Raw genomic sequence first — 18212 nt, 5'->3', positions numbered from 1 at the left:
GTCTGTATCAGCTGATATGGGGCATATCAGCACCGATACAGGGCCGATACATCTGATCTAGGCCGACATGCCCATAAAACTCCAATTTTGATTATATTTTTTTTTACAAAAATTCACTTGTCTCCTCTTCTTCTTTTTATTTAAACCAATAAAGAATCTTAAAAACTTATTTTAGGCTAATTCTAAACCTATTTTCGCATCAAAACAAATGATTTAAATGGGATTCGACAAATCGAAGCGAGGTGGACCATTATGGAAAAATCGGAAAGAAGGGCCTTCGCTCTCTTTTTTTATATTTAGATCTTCTTTTTGCTGTATTTCCAATATAATGGGCCATTGTTTACCAAATCATGTTTGATTTTTGTTCAATTAGGGCCCATTTAATTGACCTTCAACAAGTCAAATCGACAGACAATATTTCATCAAAGAATGGTCCGATACACCATTGAATACATGGTTTAAAATAAATAAAAATAAAAATAAATAAATAAATAAATAAATAAGATTCTTGGATATCTCATTTTTCCTACTTTTCTAATATTTTTCCATATTTTTTTGCTTTAAAAAAAAAATCTAACCAATACGGCCCTAATACCGATACGCGACACCGTATCATATCATTTTTCCGCTGGGCCAATATGCCGACCGATACCGACATTCAAAACCATGCATGCCATTATGCCATCAAAAATGTAAATTTTTTGGGGGGGCCATGCAATGGCATATGCGATTATGCGATTACATATGCACATAGACCCCCTAAGTTGCATACAATCACTTATGCTATTTGACAACAATGAACTCAATTGATTACAAAAATCAGCTATTCTCTCTTCATTTCACTGAGTACTACATTGAGAACCATGAAGAGCAAATTGATTTGCATAGTAATTAATTGCAATGTAATGAATGAAAAAAAAAAAAAAAAAAAGAAAGAAAGAAAAGTGTCAAGACCTCAATCAGAAGAATACTTACAACATGCATGCAGTCATTGATGACAAAGTCTTCAAACTCACGTACATTTGAAACATCAAGTTCTTGCATCAGTTGATCGTAAGAAAGCACCTGAGGAATGAAGGGGTTAGAGCATACTAGAAAAGCATCAGCATGATAGGTAAAACTTAAATGGAGTAAAAATGACACAAACTTAACTTGGGAATGGTATAAATGCCTCTAAAGTAATGGAATTACGAAGGAAAAAAAAAAAGTTCTAAAGTTGAACAAGAAGGGTTGCTCTTTCATTACATTATTTTCACTTTTTGCTTATCCAATTAGGTATTTAGTAGATCGGTGTTTTAAATAGCAGTAGCGTGTTGCATAGCATTCAACCCCCTGTAGCATGTAACATAAGTTACACAATACTTTTGTTTTTAAATTTAAAAATAGAAAAAATATGATAAATAGCATGGAAAAAATAAAAAATAAAAATGCCTAAATGATGGTTAATTTTTCAAGTATAAGCATGTTCAAACAAGTTATTAATTATCAATTATCAAAAACCAATCCACATATATAAACCAAATCAAATTATTATCACAAATAAAACTTTCTAAGAAAACCATTTTAATTAATAAGTCCAATTGAAACCACAAGTATGAAAAAGAAATTAAAATCCCACAGGTTGAAAGTATTAAGTACAAAATACAATTATCATTTATTAAAAAAAAATTTTAAAAATGTAACATACACTAAATACGCTACGACCCCTGTAGCGTACACTACAAGGGATTTACACTATTTGATAACACTACATAGCGTCGTAGCTATGCGCTATTTAAAACACTATATGTCTGCAACAGATGCATGTCATGTTAAGAAGTTGACTACAAAAGAATGGATTTGTCTTATAAATAATGAATACTTTATAAAGAAGAGGGGACAATGAATCTAGACTCCCCTTAGCTGACGCATTTGCTAAGAAATTGGCTTCCCTAGGAGCATGCCTAGAAGAAACATGATTACATCAAATGTTAGCTTGAACGTGAGATATGTAGAGGCCTCCCATGGCACCTGGATTATGCTGCTTGCTCAAGATAAGACTGACTTTAGACTCACCTTCAAGTAACAGAGGACTGACAAAAGAATAGAAATGCAGCTATGAGTCCCTCCTTTATAGCCGTTAGCTCTGCGTAATTGGAGATTCCTGTCCCAGACAGCCCCAAAGAGACTAATCTCAGAGTGCGTGTACCATCTCTAACTACCCCCTGGATACCAGTATCTCTAGGGTTGCCCCATGCCATAGAGAAACCATCAACATTCAGCTTCATGATAGAGAAAAAAAACATCCTTCAAATGAAAAAGGTCAAATTTTGTGGAGGCTGTTGAGATTTATCATTTCTAATGCTAATTTCCAAATTCCATTATTAGACTGCAGATTGCATATTGCAACAATTGTGGTACATGATTAATCTTGGTAAGGAGTATCGTACTACTATTTGAATCTTCATTTGCAGCATGTAATTCTCTGAAGAAAATTTCATTTGTTTAAAATGCAGAATAATTCATTGCAACATTAGACTTTTCCACATGCCAATCATCATGAGCCGACTAACAACTCTTCCGTAGTTTACTAACTATGGAAGAGGTGTGCTTTAGTAGAATAATCAACTAACAACTCTTCCATAGTCCAATCATTCATACAACTATCATTCAGATGAAATTAAGCATATAATCACTCTCGGAATTTATTGGCATTCTCAGATGCATCATAAAGTTCAACTGATCCACCAGTATTTTATAAAGTAGGTATTTCCATAGTTGACACAATCGGAGAATGCTGACGAAATGAACACGATACCTTATTTGTCTCGGCCAGTGTAAGCACACTAAGTTGCTTTAGCTTGCGGACTTGATCAGGTAACAGTGCAGGAATATGGCCAATGTTACCCATAAAACATGCAGGTTCACAGGTAACCAATTTCAGCACTTCCTATTTCCTTAAAGTAATATCTGAAAAGGTACAAATTTAAAGGAAATTTCAACCTCACAAGAAGAATTATAGCACAATCTTGGAGATCTCAAAGAACGCTCAAGAGAGTATTGCTATCGTAAAGGTTTATGTAGAGATAAAGAGGTCCCAACATTGTTCAAACAGAACAGCAGCCAGAAAAGTGAATGAAGAACTTTACAAATATAGTTATTTCCATTCTAATTATTTATAGTTTCAGTTCTCAAGCTACTTTTCATAAGTTATTTGGTTATCTTAAATTAGTTTATTCTCGCTGTTGGGAAATCTAACCTCTCAAAAAAAGTGTTGGGAAATTCTAGTTGTAGGAAAATGATTGTTAGATTTCAATTATTCTAGTGGTTTCTTCTCTATCAATCTTTTAATCCTCAACCCTCGAGTGTTTCAATTCTGTTCATGCTATTTTATACTTCACGGATTAAATTTTGTTTAATTCGAGCACTACAATACATAAACAACAAATCATAGCCTATGACAACTTTTTGGATTATTTGAACAATGACTCGCATAAACAGATTAACGAGGTGAGCTACATCACTTCATTCAGGCTACTTGGGGTTGGCTTTAGGGATCCTATTTGTCAACTCAAAACATGATCATTCTTATGGTAGCTTGGTGATCGGGTTATTTTCACCTTTCCCTCACAATATTACTTCGCCATCAATCCCCTAGGAGTATTTAGCCTTGCAAAGTAGCTCTTGCTGATTCAAACAGGATTCCTCATGCACCATGCCACTTGGATTAGAGTTTAAGCTGGAGATGCTTTTGTCTATTGAAAAAGTTTAATGATTCGCTGCCCACTGAACATCAACCCTCCATCCAGGCCGGGAACAGGCAAGGGCGACTGCTACCAGGTGAGATCTCACATATATCTATGACTGTGTGTAGAGGAATGCTAACTTCCCTACCTTCACAGGGACATTAGCAACGTCCCCAACACTTTTAGATGACATGTGGAACAGCCAATCATCAATCTAGATTATCCATTCACATCCCCAACACTCTGGATCTGGTGTGACTGAATTGACAATCAAGATTATCAGGATTCTCATACATATGTTTCATCATCATAGCTTTCACCCATCTATTTGGAAATCACACATCAAATCACTATAATTCCATTAAAAGAATCCAAAACCTAGAAATTGCAAAGAATAAAAGAATACATGGTAGCATGCCTTCATACATATGCAGACATACGATCTACATTGGCAAACCACCTCTGATTTGAACATAACAATCATTGAAAGGAACGTCTACCAAGAAACATACATTTGCATCTGGCCAAGGACTTCATCGACAGTTTCACCACTTCAAAGAAATTTGACAGAAATGATTGGATCCAACGTACATTTTACATTGATTTAGCCCAAGCTACAAGGAAAATATAGGAAGGTAAATGTCGAGGGACAATAGGTAGGACGGAAGGAGATTTCCTCTTCCTCTTTAGAAGGGTTAATTTATTTGTCAAAACTAGTTTTTCAAAGCAAGAAGAAGTTTCTCAAAGCACTTATGTCACTTCTGTAATATTCAATTATTTTCTGGTGCAAAGTATACATTTTAACATAATCTTTTACAAATTCTAGTCCGTTTTTAATGTGAAATATTCAGATTTGGCACAGAGTGCATGCCCATACCCAAGGAATGGCATGTTCAATACAGGTACCTTACAAGTTTTGAAGGATTGGGACATCATCAGTCACCAATATATTGGAGAAGATCTAGAGAAGCTATGAATCATGCCATAGTTTACAAGTTGAAGGCTGAAGGAGGCCCGGGAATTGGGATTGGGACTTGGTGATTAAGGGAGACTAATAAGCACATGAAGAGGAATTTTTCAGTAAAACCTTACGAGATGTTAAAAGACGCATGATCACACACTTAGGAATTAAAATATTGCAAGAAACAAATATACATAATAGGTTTCCATTGTATAGGGATAGGACCCCAAACTATGTGTCGTCGGACAAAAATATTCAATTAATAAATATGATTTTGATGAACTAGTTTTTAAGAAATAATGGATAATTCAATGCATTAATGCACTAACTTAAAACACCCCTAAGAAGAGATCCCCTCAAAATTTTGAAAAATGCTTTTTCCTGCACATTATTTTATTTTAAAAATTTTCTAGGTACATTGGTGTCATCGATATTATTGATAATATTCAAGGTATTCCAAAATGGTTACATAACAGCAGTTATATAATAGTAATGGTGGCAACTATTATGCGTTATAGGCTGTAATGGCCATTACGAAAAAATTGGCCTGTAGTAGCCCATAACGGTCCTTTAACGGCTGTAGTGGCCCCGTTACAGCCCATTATGGAGTAGAAATAGGTCTTTAAAAAAAAGGCATGACAACTGTTATGGGGGCCGTTAGAGCCTGTATTGTAACGGTGACAGCGGTGGCCGTTACAACCACCATTGCCATTATGGAATACATTGACAATATTGGCAATATTAACACAGATATCAATGATACAATGTATTTATTTCAAAGGGTTGTTGTCAATATCCCATGATATCAAAAATACCGTGTGATATCAGCGACATTACAGTATTGCTCTGTTGATCTTTCCCACCAAAATTTTGATTGTCATAATAAAAATTTGTGCCTAATGTTTTCGTGGTATGGCCAAACCTAAGAAACGCCTTTGCAACTAAGAGATAATTGTAATCAGATTCAATGTATTCACACTTTTGCTCCCCTAACTATGAATCACCATTCTGAGTGTCATGGGTTAGAAGAATTCACTATAACCATCATGGTTTTTTAAAAATAGCATGTTCGGTGTGTCCAGAGACTGAAAGTCATACCACTCGCCCTTGCTCCGACTCAGTCATACTTGCTCTAACTAGGTCTAGCTTCAAAGATTGACTCACAAAACGATTATTTTCCTCCTCCAATGACACCAAGTCAACTAGCCCAAGTCAGCATAGTTTTGGACATTATTTAAAACTCTAATAACCATGGGATCCTCTTGCCTAAGGAAGTGTTGAAATCTTAAAAACATAGCGAATTGCTTGTCAATGAAAAAAAATGAAAGGAGTACTGTACAACAAATTCAGAACAAGATACAAAAGAATCTTGGTCAATGCTAACAAACCAACAATGCAAGAAGCTCGTGAAAAATAGATTATATTAGTCCATTGAAAAACAGACAAATATGTTTGTATGTATATGTATATATGTATGTATGTATGTATATGTATATATGGACAATTAACGAATGGAATATACACAAATAAATGGCTATGCCAAAAAAAAAAAAAAAAAAAGGAAGAAAGAAAAGAAAAGAAGAAGAAGAAAGAAAGAAAGAAGCAATGAGACGTCTAAACCTGTATAAAATAAATGTGTAACACTTACTCTTGTAATCGCTGCATGTGCCACGAGAAAACAATTGAAGCATGTCAAGAAATACAGAATATTCAGTACCCTGAAGCTGCATTTGAGTGAGAAACAAAACATGTCAAAAAGAAAGTGGTCAAATATTGCTATAAATTATAGCGTTCAATATGATCAATTTCCAGACCAACCAAGAAAGCACATAAAGCATGAGTACAACTAAAATGAACAGGGTAAAAGGAGAATGTGCGATGAACTGCCCAAAGAGAACAGGCAGTAAATTGGCGTGCATTGATGGAAGAGGAGAGGTTTCCTCATATAGCTTTCACGATACCCAAAAAAAAAAAACACACAAAAACACAACACCCAACATCAGTTACATCTGACAAGGAAACTTTTAATAAAGAAATTAATGAAGAACTAGGAAAATCCAAGGAAAAAAAAGCCCATGCAACAGTGGATCCCTACGTAGACAGCATCCCTCATTGGACCCACCACGCTCCCACAGAAACGTCTTGCCTGGGAATCATTTTCAAAAGGAAATAAAAATACAACAAAATCATTATTATCTAAAGCCTTATCCCAACTAATTGGGGTGGGTTACACAAATTTTGTTCCACCAGTCCACTATTAAAGACCATATCCACAATCAAACCATAGATCATCAAATCTTTTCGTACCAACTTTGCCCATGTCCTTTTGGGCCTTCCCCTCATCCTTTTAGAGCCTTCAACTGAACCAACTCACTCCTAACAGGCCAATTCTTGGTCTCTGTTGCACATGGCCAAACCATCTACGTATACTTTCCCTCATCTTATTACCTATTGGTGCCAATGTTGTCAAAATCGTTATCGCATTGCAAATCTTAATAGGGTTGAATCAATCACATCATGAATCGTATCACATCGCACTGAACCAACTCACTCCTAACCGGGCAATTCTTGGTCTCCGTTAGCACATGGCCAAACCATCTACGTATACTTTCCTTCATCTTATTACCTATCGGTGCCAATGTTGTCAAAATCGTTATTGTATCGCAAATCTTAATAGGGTTGAATCGTATCGCATTGCATATCATATCGTAAATCATAAGATTTTTTATGATTTTCTTAAAATATATATAAATAAATCAGAAAAAATTTAAGAACTCATCAATCATCCTTTTGTCATCAATATGCACCAAGTAATACTATGTCATGATAGTGTTAAAGGATTCTTATCTTTCCTTTATTTTTGTCTTTTAAGAAATTTTCCTTAAAAAACATACAAGGATCCTTAAATAATTTTTATGATCTTGCTACCTTTGTTGAATGTAGAATCACCTTGGGAAAGCGGTAATTGATTCTTTAGACCGACGAAAAAAGATATTTTGATTTTTAACCATCATTCGACAATACATATAAATCAACATGAACGTAACCATCCATAAAAACATTTTAGATAAGTCATACATCAATTTGATTGTAACCATCCATAAAAACATTCCAAATAAGTCGTACATCAATTTGGTATTTCGACCAGTTAGGAAGTAAGAAATGATAATTAAAAAAATTCATGATTTGATGTTGAAGAGAATATATATCATTTAATCTCTTATAAGGAATAAAATAAAATAATTTACCTTTTCTAAATTATTCTTAAAGTCCCCACCAATTAAAAACATAAACTGAAAGCCAAGTGAAGCTTAAAATAGAAGAGAACAAGTCTAATTTGAATCATAAATCAGGATGTGAATCATAAAACGTAGGATTCAAATCATATAATCGTAGAATTCATGTAAAAAGGGATTCAATGTGGGATTCAAATTGTTTTTGCTTAAGATTTGACTCAAATCGTAAATTGTAAATCATAGGATTTTCACAACACTGATCAGTGCTACTCTTAAGTTCCCTTAAACGCCTTCATTTCTAATTCTATCCCTCCTCATCTTGCCCCTCATCCATTTCAACATGTTTATTTCAGCTACACGCATCCTACAAACATGTTGTTCCTATATGGTGGGGATGGTCTTATAACTTATCCTATAAAATCTCCCTTTCAGTTTGATTGGTATGTGGCAATCACATAAAAACTCCAGAGGCACGTCTCCACTCCATATACTCAACTCTAATCCTATGAGTAACATCCTTTCTAATGTCTCCACTCTCACGAGCTATTGAGACAAGATATCGAAAATGATCATTTTGGGTACTTCTTGGTCAACAATAATAATAATAAATATATATACAAGGAAAAAAGGAGTATTACTTTTCTTCCCGATGATAGATGTTGATCCACATTTGTCAAAGTTGCATAGATATCCTGTTCTAACACCACCATCGGGTGCAACATGAATCATAGAGCAGAAAGGTCTTGATTTGCATGTGCCCATAATGACTACTTGAGAACCATACCATGCTAAAAAGGTAAAATGTTGGAGCAATTCAATGATCCACAATCCAACCACTACTGAAAAGAAAGACCACTTCCACCCCCTCAAATGGAATGGTTTAAATTGCAATGGAGGGAAAATGGCCTTGATCAACGAATGAGACAAATAGAAAGTAGGCCACTTCTTTTCCTCTTACTACCTCATTTTTTTTCTTCCTTTTTTATGTTTCACTTCCGATCTCAGAGAGATGGTTCTTAGAGTTTCTAATGGTCCCAGAAGCCCACTTGTAGTGAGACAGAGAAAAAGTAGGAGACTTACAAAAAGAAGAGTTGCTTCCAAAAAGGTGTGTCCACGTCATGAATGGCTCCTTATGGGAACCTTGCCACGCAAGTCGTGGATTCCACATCCAACAGGGCTGTGCATCATTCAGTTCCCTAGCAATTGAATTAATTCTCTTTGGTTCATCATTCATGGATGGTTTCAAGTTTCTGTTGTTGTGATGCCTTAGGAGACCCTATGGTACACTATTGTTGTGTTTGCGTAGAGTGATTCAACATAATTATCTTTTATTTTCTGTTTCTTTATCATTGCCAGTGATTCATGGAGATGTAGGGTCTCAATTGTGGCATCTAGAGTGAGGATCAATTGCCGATATGGGTATGTATTTGAATCTTTGCTTCTAATTTGATGTCCTTCTCAAGTTACAGTATCAAACATTCAACTGAAAAAAGAATTACCATGATAAGTTGCTGGGATCCTCCAATCTAGGAAACTTATGAAAAAAAGGTCCATCAATGGTGATATGGAACAGACCAACGGCCTCCTAATCCTAGGCCCCACTTGTCAGAATTAAAAATCCACAGATAATGTGAAAGAGGCAGGACGAGTACTATATTATATACCATCCCTTCTCTACAACACACCCAAAAAATAAAATAATAGTGATGCAATGCCCAAGACACAAGGAAAAAGAAGGGGCATATATAGATTACCATGCCGGTACCTCTACAAGTCCTTCTAGAATAAGCTTATTCAGTAAGGGCTACGTGTGGGCTCACCATGGTGTGTGACCCATCTAATGTGTCCGTTAGGGTCACATCAACATGAAAGTTGGACATCACAAAAAATCAGGCCAATCCAACCATCATGTGCGGCACCACATGAGTTTGGAAATTATTGGGTGGTGGTCGATTGTTTTCTATGGTGCGGCTCATCTAACGATTGTATACACTTGATTTTTGGAGAATCCCATAATCATGGTGGGGTTCAGTTAACGTAGCGTTAGATGGCACACAAATAACACGGTGGGCCTTGTTGGGACTCGCAGAAGCACACAGAGAAGAATCAAACAAGATAATCACAATTACACAAACAAATCCAACAAGAAGGCAATCCGAATTTATGTGGAAAAATCCTTTCGAGAAAAAACCACGGCACAAAACGATAATGCACTATGAAAAATGAAGATACAAGAGATGAAATCTTACAAATCAAAGCCTCAAGAAGAAAAGCCCAAGCCTTTTCCCTTCAAAATTCCTCTCAAATCCTTAAGCACGATTATAGAATCCTAATTCATACCCTAATTTCGATTACGCTCAGTATATATACTACCACAACTGAAATAGGAAACAAATTATGCACTTAAACAATTCTGTGCGTGCCTACGATGGGACCTTCGATGGCATCGGCAGTCATCGAGGATCAGTCGATGACATCGAAGAACCCCTAATGCCATCGAGTAGCAATCTCCAAACTGTCCAGCAATCAACAAGAATTTTTCAAATTTTCTCGATGGGATCGAGCATCTGTTGATGGAATCGAGTGGTATGTCGATGGCATCGACAAACTCTATTACAGATATATTTAAGACATTAGACAACAGGCCCCACAAAGGGGTCGTTTGGACAATGAGGCAAGTTGTAACGCACAATGTATTGCACCCTTGGGATACAGATACGTATCGGTTATCGCACGGGATATATCGTTTGTATCGCATAGTTTATCGCACTTTTTGGGAAACATGGGGAAACATTGGGAAAATGGTTGAATTTTTTAATGGAACTTTGGGGATTGTTAAAAAGGCCCTTAATACACACTTTTAAATCATAACATCTCAAAAAAAAGATGCACATAATAAATTTCCTTTGTATAGGGTCCTAAGTTATGCGGTGTTTAACTGAACTAATGCAACTATATTTAAATTGAATGAATGATATTTATAAATATATCATAGTCATGTATAAAAACACAACCAATTCATTGAAAAGCAAAATAAGAACTGAAGAAGTAAAATTTGATAAATATACATATCAATGATGGGGACTAGTTGTGGTCTAGACCCACATAGAGTTGCGTGGTGGCTCGTAATCATCATCTCCATCTCGACGAGGCTGGGCATAGTACTGCTGCTCCACAATTCGACAATATTGTGCCCAAGTCATAGTAGAGTGGTACCAGTTAAGATACTCCCTTACATAACGCTGGTACTCATCCTCTCCAAACTGAATCAATACGCCCATTTGTGGGTACTGTGTAATCGTCACAGTCTGTAACTGATATGGATCTGGGAAGGGCACATATGAAGCTCCTTGGTATCCATATTGTTGGCCATATCCATACTGCTGCTCATATCCTTGCCCATATGTAGAAGTGAACTCCTGACCAGGGTTGAAAAATGATGTGCCGTAACTGCTGGAGTCACTCGTCGCATATCCACTAGGTCCATATCCATGCCCATACTGTGGCACAGAACTCGAGCTACTCTCCAGTGTTTGTGATCCAGATTCATGTTGTGGCCTGTAACTCGAGCTCCCCTCCCTCGTCCGTGATCCAAATCTAGAGCCACCTCGCTTGCCACGAACGCTTGTGTCCCTCATACATTTTGCTAGCAGCTCCTCCTCAAAATCTGAAAGTTTATGAGTCTTCTTTTTCTGCAGTAGCTTTTGACGCGTGTATGTTTTATTGTAAACAAGACGAGGTCGTGGTTCTCCTGGACGAGAACCGTGGTCAGGGTCCTGCGTGGAATGATCGAAATTCTCCTCCCCGGTAAAAGGGCTAAGAGGCCTCTTATCCTGACTCCCACCCGTGTCGCCACCATCCCCGTTGCCACCACCACCATCATCATCATCATCCTTACTGTCATCAGAGTCATCGTCACCCTTATCGCCGCCATCATCATCACCGGACTCATTTCCTGCATCACTCTCTGACTCAGTCTCGGTGTCAGATAATGTTTCCCCGCCACGTGTCCCGCGTGATAGTGACTGCCGCGGGCTGCCCTCCGGACTCCTCGTTAATGGGTCGAATGCTTCATCAGGAGACCTCTGCTGCTCCACATGTTTGTCAACATTAATCCCTTGTGTCTCTGCTTCTGCCGCAATATGTGGCTCTGGTCGCCCATCCGAGGTATCTAAGTCATCCGACCTAACCCACTGGTAAACTAGGTCATCCTCCGCATCCTCAGCATATGCATGCTGTCCGACCGTCATCAGGTCTAGTGGGTCTTCCTGTGCTTTTCTTCTTCTTTCCGAGCGGAGCAACCTCTCTCGTAACTTCATATTGTAGTGACAATACACTAGCTTCTGAAGCCTCTCATACCCTATTCTATTACGTTTATTTGTATGTATGAGGGAGAATGTACTCCAATTCCTTTCACAGGGTGACGAGGACACCGTCTGTGCAAGCACACGGACAGCCAGTCGTTGTAAAACCTCACAGTCAGTCCCATACATGGACCACCATTCGCCTGCATATCATAAGATTCTTTCATTATCCTAGATTTTCCAAAATAATATAAAAGTTAAGTTTACTACAGTGACTCACATGGCATCATGGCGTTCCTTGACTTCACTGCAGGGTGACACCCAAACATCCCAACTGCATCGCGGAATTTAACAATCTGTTGATGGTGTATAGCAATTAGAATAAGTGTTTAATGATTGAGATGAAGATAAGGAGAATGTAAGTGCGGAACATATTTACATCACTACCAAATGTGCCTTTCCCTGGACAGTCGGGGAATAAGTGATCGTACACCTCATGCACAGCCCTTTTTAATGAAGAGGTTCCGGCTATGGTGGTATTTGGGATTTAGGAAATATGCTGAAAACCAACATATACACATCAATACAACCCTCATTTATTATTGCATATGGAAAAAAAAAATCCATATAGGTACTTACCGGCCTGATGTAGTGGGTGAGAAAGCGTCATTTCCCAACGATCGTCTATTATTGCATGCACCCACTTATATGCATTGGGAGCTTTAACCATAATAGCCTCTTTCATCAGCTGTATAGACGGATACAACGACCCCATCGACGGATTTGTCTCATTATCCACCATCCTCAACACCACATAAATAGGCTCTATAATACCCACAACACCACGCACTTTATCCCAAAATGAATTTCCCAGCACCAACTCTTCAATTCTATAGGTTACTTTTGTCAACCTCTTTTTCCATTCTACATAATCATGAGAGGCGAAAAGCTCTTGTAACCCTTGTTTGTGTTTGAGAAGGCTACTTAAGGCAATATAATTTGTGGCGAACCGCGTCGCTCCGGGGCGCACTATATCCCCACCACACCTCTCGCGCATTGCGGCTAATAACCAGCTGTGGTTGTATACAAAGTTTGTGATAAGCCGTGCATCAGTAATTACAGTCTTCACCGATGGCCTATCCCCGATCGCCTCCAGCATGAGATCGATGCAATGGGCTGCGCAGGGGGTCCAATACATATGATACTTGCTCTGAATATCCTTCCCCGCCTTAACAAATGCACTCCCATTATCCGTAACAAACTGCACAATATTTCTCCTCCCAACATCTTGCATGACGTTGTGCATTAGTTTGTAAATGTAGTTAAAATCCTTGATCTTACTACTCGCATCTATACTCTTTAGGAACACCGCCCGTCCCCTGGAATAGACCATAAAATTTATAATCGACATCTTCGTCGATCCGGTCCAACCGTCACACATGGTGCAGTTGTACATCTCCCATGATTGCCGATACGAATCAACGTATGTCTTCATTTCTGCATGTTCATCATCCAAGTATTTCCCCATGATCTGGGCGGGTGTGGGAGGCTGCACACCCTCACCCCCACGCTGCACTTCACTTATCATATTTTTAAAGTGCGGGCTTGCTGCGGCATTTGCGGGGATTTGATCGTATATAAAAAATTTTGCTATAAATTTTTCAACTTTTTTCCTCACATCCCCTCCACTAAACATCTCCTTTATTTTCTTTTGTGTCCCTCCTGCCTCTTTGTACATCCTCGGATCTGAAGGTAGATCCGGTACCCGCATGCTACTACTCCTGCCCATGCCCCATATTCCTCCCCGCCTACTACCCTCCCCTGATCCACCCCTAACACTCTCCCCTGCTCCACTCCCCCCACCACGCTCATGGATAGACCCCTCAAATCTAGGCCTACTTGTGTCCCACCTCCTATCCTGATCCCTCTCCCACTGATCCCGTATGGACTCTTGAATTGCACGTCTGTATTCGGGATCATCATCATTATCGAGATCCACTACATCATCCTCACCTGCATATGGTAGCCTCCCCAACTCCTCCCTAATCTCCCTCTCCCGTGCATGTCGCTCATCTTTTGTCTTCACATTTTTTTTTTCAATATGGTCATCATCTGTTCTCGCACATCCTGTGGGCACTTCGGGTAATCCACAACATTGCGATACCCTCCCGCTAAATGCTCCTTTAAGCGGGTTACCCCACCACTCCTCGATACATGACCACACAAATTACATATACTCCCGAATCGATTATCGGGAATGGGCCGACCGTACGTCCACCCTATATCAGGTTGCCTACCTCCTCTTCCTCCCGACATATTTTATCTGTAAAATAATATTATATTAGTACTTGTTAGGGCCCACCTTGGGGCATGTGCTGTATATCCATGACACTCATCCATTTTGTTAGATTATTTTAAGGAATAGTCCATAGAGCACCATCCACATGTACATGGCATTGGACGCTTAGATTTGCCCGATTGGTGTGATTTTTACATGGTTCTCCATGACATGTATTGTGCATCTAATGGACGGTACAGATCAATAGATTGGACTATTCAAGTATCATGGTGCAACTAGAAGTACTATAACTTACAGTACTCTGAAGGCGCTGGAGCATTTTTTTCAAAATAGATGGGAAAAACTTGTTTTCTTTTTTATCTTGGCCATGCGTTCACGTTATCTTTTTATTACTGTGTTTAGAAATGTTGCGCTGGGCTCATGGCAAAATAACCTAGCGTGCCTCTAGTTGAAGTGGGGCATTTTGACAGTTTCATCAATCAATCTGAACCGTCCATCAAGTCTAGAACATATTTGCTAGACTACCCAGTGAAAATCATACCAAACCGATGATCTAATTCATTTTTTATTTGGTCTTATATCTTGTGGACGTAGATTGGGTACTACCCCACGTATCTCAAAAGCTCAGCACAAGCAGGGCCTCTGTGGGGCCACCTTGATGTATGGATTTTATCCACACTGTCCATCCATTTTTCCATATCATTTTCAGTGTATAAGCCCAAAACAAGGCAGATCCCACGATGAAGTGGACCACACCGTGGTGTTTGAACGCACACCGTTAAAAGCTTATTGGGAGCCTTAGAGCTTTTTTTTTTTTGCTTTTTTCTTTTTTTTAACACACGCACAGACACAACCCCACACACTCACGCTATTGGAATTTCACCACCTATGGATGCTCGAAATCTAATATGGTTTTCCCTAATCTGGTTTCCACCGCTTGCTTCATCATCACCGTTTCTTCCATTAGTGTGGTCCACTTGAGCCTTGGATCTGCCTATTTTGATACGACAAAATGGATGAACGGTGTGGATAAAACCCATACATCATGGTGGGGCCCTCAGAGCCCCTGCCTATCCTGAGCGTCAATCAGGCAAGATGGTACCCATCCCCATCACTTTTTGGTAGCCATCCTTTGACTAAGCCATACATGCAATGGTTAGGATTGCCTAACCAAAGCAATCCACAGTGGGCCCTGATAAATAAATGAATGTAACTTTGATCTCCTTTGAACCGCTCGCACACCGGAGCTCGAGGAGCATCGGTGCTCCTCTTCACCCCACACGTACCTGCACCAGCTATACAGAGTTAGTACTGAGTAAACTCTTGGAGCCCACTGTGATTTAGGTATTTTATACACTCCGTCCATCCATTTTACCCGATAATTTTAGTTCTTTAGCCAAAAATTAAGTATATCCAAACCTCAATTGGACCACACCACCGTAAAAGTGTTGAATGAATTTTGACCATTAAAAACCTTTTGGGGCATTAAAAGTATTGGATCGTGATCTTTGTTTTTCTCTTCATCCGGGTCTTTATGACCTAATCAATGATTGGATTTCGGATAAACAGACATTGGGCCTTAGGAGGATTTAAATGTTGGATATCCAATCACTATTGTTTTCATGTGGTGTGGTCCACTAAGATTTATATCACTCTTATTTTTAGCATGAAGGGCTAAAATGATCTTTTAAAATGTATGAACGGAATGGATGAAACACATACATCATGGTGGGGCCCACATACCACCGAACACCAGCCACGGGGCTGGTGTCAAGGGGAGTAGCCAATCCGTTCCCGTCCTGCGCGGAACCGGATGGACGCGGATTTCCTGCGAAAGCCTCTGGAAACCTGGGTGGGGCCCAACGTGATGTTTTTGAGAAATCCACCCCGGCCATCCATTTTCCGAGATATTTTTAGGATGATAGGCCAAAAATGAACCGTATCCAATACTCAAGTGGACCTAAAATGTGATTATTGAAGGTACACAGTTGAAATATTTGTGGGCCACAGAAGTTTTGAATCAGGCTAATATTTGTGTTTTAAGTTCATCCAAGTAGTATTGACGTTTTTAACGGTCTACATAATCATTTAAACATCACAAACTACTCCAGAAAGTTTTCAATGGTAGGAATTTTCCTACCCACCTTTTACTCTAGTGCGGCCCACTTGAGTTTTGGATCCTTCTCATTTTTGGTCTTTAGTACTAAAATGAGCTCAGAAAACTGATGTACGGGGTGGATTTGTTAAAAACATCACGTTGGGCCCCACCCAGTTTTCCAGCGCCCTTTCGCAGGAAATCCGCGTCCGAAGGATTAGGTACTGAGTAACTCAATACCCTTAGCGTACTGAGTAAACTGTGTGGGGTCCACTGTTATTTATTTAATTTATCCACTCCGTTAATTCATATTAGCAGATAATTTTAGAGCTAGAGCACAAAAATGAAGCAAATTAAAATCTCAAGTGGACCACATTACAGGAAACAGTTTGATTGAACCTCTACCATTGGAAATTTTTTGGAGGCCAAAGAAGTTTTGGATGAAGCTGATGTTTGTGTTTTCTCTTCATCCATGTCTTTGAGATCTAATGAACAGGTTGTATGACAAATGAAAATTAATTTGGACCCTAGGAAGATTTCAACGGTGGAAATCATTATTCCACACTGTTTCCCTTGTAATGGTCCCCTTGAGCTTTGGATTCACTTCAATTTTGGTATTAACCCCTAAAATTATCAGTAAAAATGGATGGACGGTGTGGATTAACCATATACATTAACAGTGGGTCCCACCAACTGAGTTTACTCAGTACGATAAAAGCGTACTGAGTAACTCAGTACGCAATCCGATTTCAAGTGACGCCACCAAGTTACGTGGGTCCCACCATGATGTATTTTTGCTATCCACACCGTCCATCCATTTCAACAGATCATTTTAGGGCGTGAGCCAAAAAATAAGTCAGATCCAGCGCTCGAGTGGACCCCACCACAGAAAACAGTGGAGAGAGTGACGTTCACCATTAAAAATTTCTTGAGGTCCACCACGATTTATGTATATTATCGGCTCCGTCCATCCATTTTACTAGATAATTTCAGGGCTTTATCCCAAAAATAAACCATATATAATGTTTAAATGGGCCACAAATTACAAAACAGTTGAATTGAACATCCACCGTTAAAACACCTCCACTGTTTCATGTGGTATGATCCACTGCCCCTCTCTAAGTTTTGGGATAAACCCCTAAATTTAAATGGGAAAACAGATGGACGGCGTGGATAGACCACATACTTTACAGGTGGGCCCAACTGAGTTTACTGAGTACGATAAGAACGTGCTCAGTAAACCACGGGATGCACCGATCCCTGTTTCACCCGTCCCGCACGTCTCCTTCATTTTCCCCGTCCGTCGCGAGAGCCTTCCCTCTCCTTCACGCGGCGAGGGTTCCGGAGAGGATTTCTCTTCCGTTTCCTCAAATCCGGCCTGATTTCTCGCCGAATCGCCGAGAAATCCGCACAGGCATGCTCCAATCAGCGAAGGAACCGAGAAATTGAAGAAAATATCAAGAAAAATTCAAGAAAGAGGAAGAAGGCTACTTACCTGCCGAATGGCCCACCTCCGATCATCGCTACAGCCTACGGCTACCGCTCTCTCTCTCTCTCTCTCTTTCTCTCTCTCTTTTTCTAATTCTAAATTT

General features: G+C 39.1%; 1 protein-coding gene across 7 annotated transcripts in view; it reads right to left on the bottom strand.

Annotated features, from left to right (window-relative positions):
• Positions 1–18212, bottom strand: part of LOC131248200 (COP9 signalosome complex subunit 7-like) — a 34210-nt gene that overhangs the window by 12393 nt on the left and 3605 nt on the right. For 6 of the 7 annotated variants that reach the window (XM_058248334.1, XM_058248335.1, XM_058248333.1 and 3 more), the window contains exons 2-4: positions 6335–6410; positions 2798–2886; positions 976–1065 (exon numbers count right to left, since the gene is read on the bottom strand). The exons of the other annotated variant lie outside the window; for it this stretch is intronic. In XM_058248334.1, coding sequence (XP_058104317.1) covers positions 976–1065; positions 2798–2886; positions 6335–6410 — 255 coding nt within the window. The remainder of the gene's footprint in view (positions 1–975; positions 1066–2797; positions 2887–6334; positions 6411–18212) is intronic. 7 annotated transcript variants of the gene reach the window in all.

Source organism: Magnolia sinica, chromosome 6, assembly GCF_029962835.1.
Source record: "Magnolia sinica isolate HGM2019 chromosome 6, MsV1, whole genome shotgun sequence".
Lineage (NCBI taxonomy): Eukaryota > Viridiplantae > Streptophyta > Magnoliopsida > Magnoliales > Magnoliaceae > Magnolia > Magnolia sinica.
The sequence above is the reverse complement of the archived record's forward strand: the minus strand, read 5'-3'. Positions and strand labels throughout refer to the sequence as shown.